We start from the raw sequence: 6297 nt of genomic DNA, 5'->3' as shown, positions 1-6297 counted from the left end.
TGAGTCCTAGTCATAGTTCAGCACTCTTGGTTCTTATTTTTTTAGTTTTGTTGGGGAGGTTAGAGCAAAAGGGAAGAAAGCAGGAAGAAGATTTCATTTTCTGTCTTTAGAATGGCAGAAATACTTTTTTTCTTTTTTTCAGAGAGAAAGTCTTACAGCTTTTCCTGAGGAATTCTAGGCTTTAAATTTACCCCTGGAGCGCAAGGGACTCACACCTGATCTGGTTAAGCATTTCAGTTTTGGAAGTTCATCAGTTTTCCTTCAGAAAGCGGTTGGCCAAAGTAACCCTTTAGATTTTTGTGGCCAGCTCTTGTCCTTTCCCTTTCTGCCCGAATTTGAGGGGCATAACTATATCTGAACACGTTTTACACCAGCATAACTGGTAATAAAATAAAAAAACCTGAGCTGTGGACATGGGAGTGACCAGGTTAGTGTAGATTATACTTGTCTTTGTTCTCCTTATATTTCTTTGTCTTCCCTCTGTCTTTAGACTTTGAAGCGAAAGGAAAAAGAATATGAACATGAGATGGAGCGGCTGGCAAGAGAGAAGATTGCTACCCAGCAGCGACTGGCCGAATTGAAGAACGAGCTGAGCCAGTGGATGGACATCTTGGAGATTGACAGAATTATTCGACAGACAGTTCAGCCAGAGGATGACCAGGCATCTACCTCGACAGCATCAGGTACCCGTACTTATTCTCTTCTTGTAATAATCACTGTATGTCACTGACACACTTATATCATCATGGTGGTGATCTTCATTTAGCACCATCAAGGTTTCGTTGAGTTCAGAATAATGTAAAATGTTTCCAAGTGGTTTGTAATCATTGACGTTGGCCTAATCATACACTACCGCTTGTGTAAAGTAAACTGAAAATCGTGCATCAACTTTAGGTAGACACAAAGTGCAGATTTGCACAGTCAATCTGCTGATACCTCACGTGGAGATCCCTGCTTTCAAAACTACTGAGTTTTCCTCTTGCACAGCTATGCATCCCTGCGCGTTAGAACTGAGTGGTGCGTGAGCATCCTGATGTATTTGTGCGCGGATGTGGGAGGGTGTTCAGCCACGTAGAGAAGAAGGAATTGGTGCAGGAAGGATCGCCAGAGCATTTGAACAACTTAATGAGCTTTCACGTTGCGTGAAAAGGATTCGCAGTGGAGATGAAATACTAACGACTATCTGACGTGCTGCTCCCAGTAAGAAGTTTTGGTGAGATAGGAGAGTGCATGCTTTTCTTCATACCAGTGATCTGCAGCAGGAAGAATAGGCAGTCCGTGGACGTACAGTGCTTTCCTTCCCAGAGATGAGGAGGCTGTAGCAGTACGTAACTATTTGCAGCAGTTCCTTCAAATTCTGACAACGTTTGCTCTTGGCACCCCAGGCAGATGATACAGCGGGTTCCAGGAAGGGAAAACCTGAGTTTTCTGGTTTTACTCAGGCTTGTATTGGGCTCATCACCTTTGAACATACTCGCAGACTCCAAGTGTAGGCTGGTGGAAGTTGAGAGTAGGAGTGCTTTGTCAATAGGAGCGTCAGCCGTTCACCTCTCCAGCTGGCTTCTGCTGAAAATGATCGCTTCAAGCACTACTAACCACAGAGCTTGCAAAAGGGAAGTGTCTTCCCTGGTTTTCCTCCTGCTTCTGTATCTTCTGAGATTTTTAATCTCCACTGCATGGCTCGTCTTCCTGATCTCCGCAGGGTCAGCATGTTCCTGCATTGCTTCGTTAGTTCCTGGACTGGACGAGAGTCCATTTTCCAGAACCAGATGAGGAGCTTGCTGCCATGTTTCTCCATGGCTGTTTCCTTCCTGCTCTGGGAGCAGAAGGGGTGGTACCGATCGGTGGAACAACTGGACAGGAAAGGAAGCCCCGATCCTCTTCCCAGAAGGAGCCCTCTTCAGTCCAGATGGAGTTCAGCGCAGGTGCTCTCCGTCTGCCTCTGCTCACGTCGCTTCCCTTGCGCGCTGAGCGAGATCTCTCAGCCCCGAGCAAGCTCTCAGCCTGTTGTGAGCACCCCTCTTTAGCTGGGGCTTCGAGCTAGTCATGCCGGCCTGGTTCCGGGTCCTTGGCCCCCAGGCAGGGAGGAGAGGGGTGTGCTGCCCCACTGGGGCGCGGTGGAGCGGGCTGTGCCGTGCCGTGCTGTGCCGTGCTGCCTGCCCATAGCTCAGTGACTCCTCCTGCTGTTGTCTCTTCCGCCTGCGCTGCCTTTTAGGGAGGCTGGTTAGTCCAGTTCGTGCTCTGCTTTCTTTTTTATGGGAGTTTCTTCCTTTCATTTTTTCCAGAGGGTGAAGACAACATGGATGAAGACATGGAAGATGACAGGCCAGTGAACTCATTACCAAAACTAACCCAGCGCCAGCACCCAGAGCTCCTGAAAGCCGTCCCTTCAAACGCTGCTTCTCACCACCCGGCAGTTCTGCCTCAGCACCTGTCCATCCAGCAGAAGCAAACCCCAGCCCACACGCAGCCTCCCATCCAGACACAAGCACTGGTCCAGCCGCAGGCGATCGTCCCTGCACAGACTCACATCGTGGCGGCTTCGACAGTGCAATCGACTGTTATTGCCCACACCGCCACTACCCACGCTTCGGTCATTCAGACTGTCAACCACGTGATTCAGGGTCCACAGACCAAGCACATTGCTCACATTGCACCTTCCACGTCCAGCCCTGTGCAACTTACCACTGCTGCTCAGCCTATCGGCCACATCACTGTGCACCCAGCCACCATCAACCACATGGCCCACCTCGGCCAGCAGCTGCCCATCTACCCTCAGCCCGTGGCTGTCAGCCAGCCCGTGGTGAGCCACATCGCTCACACGATCTCGCACCAGCAAGTGAACGGAACCACAAACCTTGGCCAGCCGGCGGTGATGGCCAAGCCTGCTGTAGGAACCCAAGTTGTCCATCACCCGCAGTTAGTTGGGCAAACGGTCCTAAATCCGGTGACTATGGTAACCATGCCATCATTCCCAGTGAGCACACTGAAGCTGGCCTAGAGGGGATCGTCCGACGGCGAGGTCTTTGTTGGGAACGTTTCCTAAACTCCATACATTCCAACCACGTCCGACTCCACGGGAGGGAAGTGCAGAAAATGCCGACTGGCGGGATGCGGGGCTGGGCTGTCCTCAGCCGCCCAGTAATTTTTTTTAACCCACCCTGCCGCTGGCAGCGAGAGACGGGGCCTCTCTGCACTTGAATTCTGCTAATCTGAGAAAACTTCAAAGACAGTTGTTCATGGTGATTTTTTTTCCTTTTATGTGTAATCAGTGAAATATGGATATGATGTTCTTAAGACTTTAATTTTCCCCTTTTATGTGTTGCTTCTTTGTAGAATAAAAATTGCTGATCTCTTCATTGAGACATTGCGTAGAATGGGAAAAAAAATCATAGAAATCTATATTTATATATATGTGTGTATGTGTGTGTATATATATGTATATACATATATATATAAATATAACATTTGAAGAAGGCCTTTTGTAAGGTTGATTATTTTGCAGGATTATAAGACAAAATTCATTTTTGGAGGAAGAAGACAGAGTGTCCTCTCTAAACAAGAAACTTTAAGATAGATGGTTTGGTGGACCAGGGTACATATACAGTGACAAAAAAAAAAAAGTTAAACCATGTTAAAGGTATTTCCCATCAATATATTACATTTCAAAAAAACATCTAAAATCACTGTGACTTGTTATGGCATTTTAAGGAAATTCTCTGTCCTGTCTAATAAAAGGAAAAAGAATACACAACTGGACTTCATTTGTTGCAGTCTTATAAATGACTTGATTTTTATAGCTATGTCAAAAAAATAATGTTGTTTATTATTTTAATGGTTGACAATGTTCTGTTTGGATGTTTTTTGGGGGGGTTGTTTTTTCTTTTGGCTTGGTTTTGCTGATGCAATAACTGATTTTGCAGATCTCTGTGCATGGCACTCCCCCTTTCAGGATTCCTTCTGCCAGTCCCAAGCCTCCAGGTTTCTTGGGTTCAGTTTTGTTTTGCAGAGGCAGATACTTTGTGCTGGCAACTGGCAATATCTTTATCTGGCCTGATAGAGTGGAACCTGGGACAGGATGACCAACAGAAATTATGTAGATTTGCTGCATGGGTTAATTTTCTTTGTTAGTTTGTTCCTGAACTGACCACGTTTTAGTGTGGGAGTCGATGGATTAGAAAAGGGATAAATGTGGGTGTGGTATCTTCCAAAGTGCAAGTAGTTTTGACATCTTTTTTTCTTTGGGAGAAAAAACCTAAATCTAGTCTTGTACAGGATAATGGTATACTCCAGGAGATCAGTATGTATAACTTGTGTCTTACAGACTACGGTGAGACGTGCACCAAAGAACAACCCCTCATCCTAAGTGACCCTCTTGTTCATCCTTTCCGGTGGTTAGGTCAGCTCTCACTGAAGTCAGTGGCAAACTCCCGCGGAGTCACGGGAGGAGGGATGTTGTTTGGCTCTGCCGGTACCTGCCAGCCTGCCTGGGAGGTTGCTTAGGATGTATTTCATTGCTGACTGAATATTCTGGTCCTTGCGCGGTTTTCTGTGTAGTACTGCTATTAATGGTATCTTTTCTGTCTTCCTCTCTTTTTAAAAACAAATACTCCGCAGTCCTTAAGGCAGCCAAAATGCCTGCTGTCGCCAGCGGACGTTTCCTTGGGGCAGGATGGAGGATGGTCCCTGCTAGCATCTGACCAGGTACTCTCTGGAAGTGACACCCGTTCAGAGGAGGAGGTAAGGTGGGGCTGAGCAGTCCCACCTTCACTGTGCTGGCTGGCTACGTTTAGTTTTGGGTTGAGATCTTCCACAGGAAAACATCATCCATAGTCTGCCCAAAACGCCTGTTGCCTCCAGTGGGACTTTTGCCTGGTTGTGGACTGCTGTAAGCAGCGGCAGAGGTTTAATTAAGAACAGTTGCCAGTTCCATACCATCCACGCTATGGTTGAAACTGTGCTGGAGGCAGGAGTAGCTACGGCAAACAGAGATCAAGCGTGATTGTGCCTTCTGAGCAGGCATGGCTGAGAATTGCATTAAATCTCTTTATAAAGCCCTGGGTTGCTCTGTAGTTAACACTTTTTTTTTTTTTTTTTTTCTTCTTCTTTCTTGCATCCTTGAGTCCAGGAAGCTCTTGCCCGTGTTGCTAGCAGTTTCTACAGCAGAATAGACAAATCTTTAAGGATTCCGTATCCTTAAGCCACATTTAAGCAGATCGTTTGTTCTCACTTCTAGTGCACCATTAACACCGTGGGCGAAGCAGAACTGCTAGGGCTTTATCGGCTCCTTGTGCATGCGGGTGCTTTCCCAAGGACGTTGCATTTTGTGCACCAGTATTTCCGAGATCAGCATTTGATATCAGGACAGTTGCTGCTTATCAGAAACCTTTGAAGACAGTATTTACAACAGGGTCATCTCCCTTCTTAGGAGGAACCGCATGGCTTTGCCTTCTGTAGCTGCATTAGGAGCGGGAGGACGCATCTTTCTGCCTTCCGTCACTGTTCCAACTTACACAATAATAAAATCGAGGCAGGAAGCCTCATTTCTAGTCAAGAGTGGCTGAGCTTATTGAAGGAGAAAAAGCCTGGATTGGGAAGTGGGGCTTGGCACACAAGCGTTGGCCGAGAGCCTCTCCATGCCCCCGACGTCGTTCCCTGTGTTGCCAGCGTTGGCAGGAGCAGTGGGATCAGCCCTCCCCGGTTGGTCCTGCTCTTCTTACATGGCATTTTGCACAACGGCTTACTTTCTGCTTTGAAAGCTGCTCCCACCTCAAGCCCGCTGGCTTCTTGTCCCGATAGATGCTGGTAACTAGCATACAGCTGCTCTGTGTTCTCCACAGTAAAAAGTGTAGGGGATGGAGAGGAGAGTTCCCATTTTACTTGGTACAGGCGAATGAGCTTTCTGGGGGATTACTGAATGGCCTTTACTGCATGGACGGGTGATGCTGCTGACCTCCTCGTCTTTTACTCCCTTATGGTTTAAAGGTAACACTGTCAGTACCCTGCTCACGTACAAGTCCCACATCTTTGCCAGTGTTCTTCTCCCCCTTGGAGTTCTGCAGTGCCGTTCTGCCTGAACCCCTTCATCGGTGTTGGCCTCCACTTGAAGAATGGCTTGTCCCTCTCGGCCAGCCTGTGAGCTGGTCCGGACGTCTTGGGTCCCCCCGTTCTCATCTGCCTTTTCCACGGCTACCAGAAACATTTCTTTGGGGGTTTTCTGTTTGTTTTTTAAAGTCGACAAACTTCTTTCTGTTCTGTGGGGAAAAGAGCAAACCGCAGCCCTTCTTTCCCCATGTC

General features: G+C 47.5%; 1 protein-coding gene across 1 annotated transcript; it reads left to right on the top strand.

Moving 5' to 3' along the window:
• Positions 1 to 490: 490 nt before the first annotated feature.
• MNT (MAX network transcriptional repressor) lies at positions 491 to 3666 on the top strand (the record flags this gene model as incomplete). Its single annotated transcript, XM_010283883.1, has 2 exons — positions 491 to 683; positions 2286 to 3666. Coding segments are annotated over 2 exons (909 nt in total), but the record flags the coding sequence as incomplete, so codon positions are not given.
• Positions 3667 to 6297: the final 2631 nt, after the last annotated feature.

This window comes from Phaethon lepturus, unplaced genomic scaffold (genome assembly GCF_000687285.1).
Source record: "Phaethon lepturus isolate BGI_N335 unplaced genomic scaffold, ASM68728v1 scaffold50153, whole genome shotgun sequence".
Classification (NCBI taxonomy): Eukaryota; Metazoa; Chordata; class Aves; order Phaethontiformes; family Phaethontidae; genus Phaethon; species Phaethon lepturus.
This window is presented reverse-complemented; position numbering and strand designations above follow the sequence as displayed.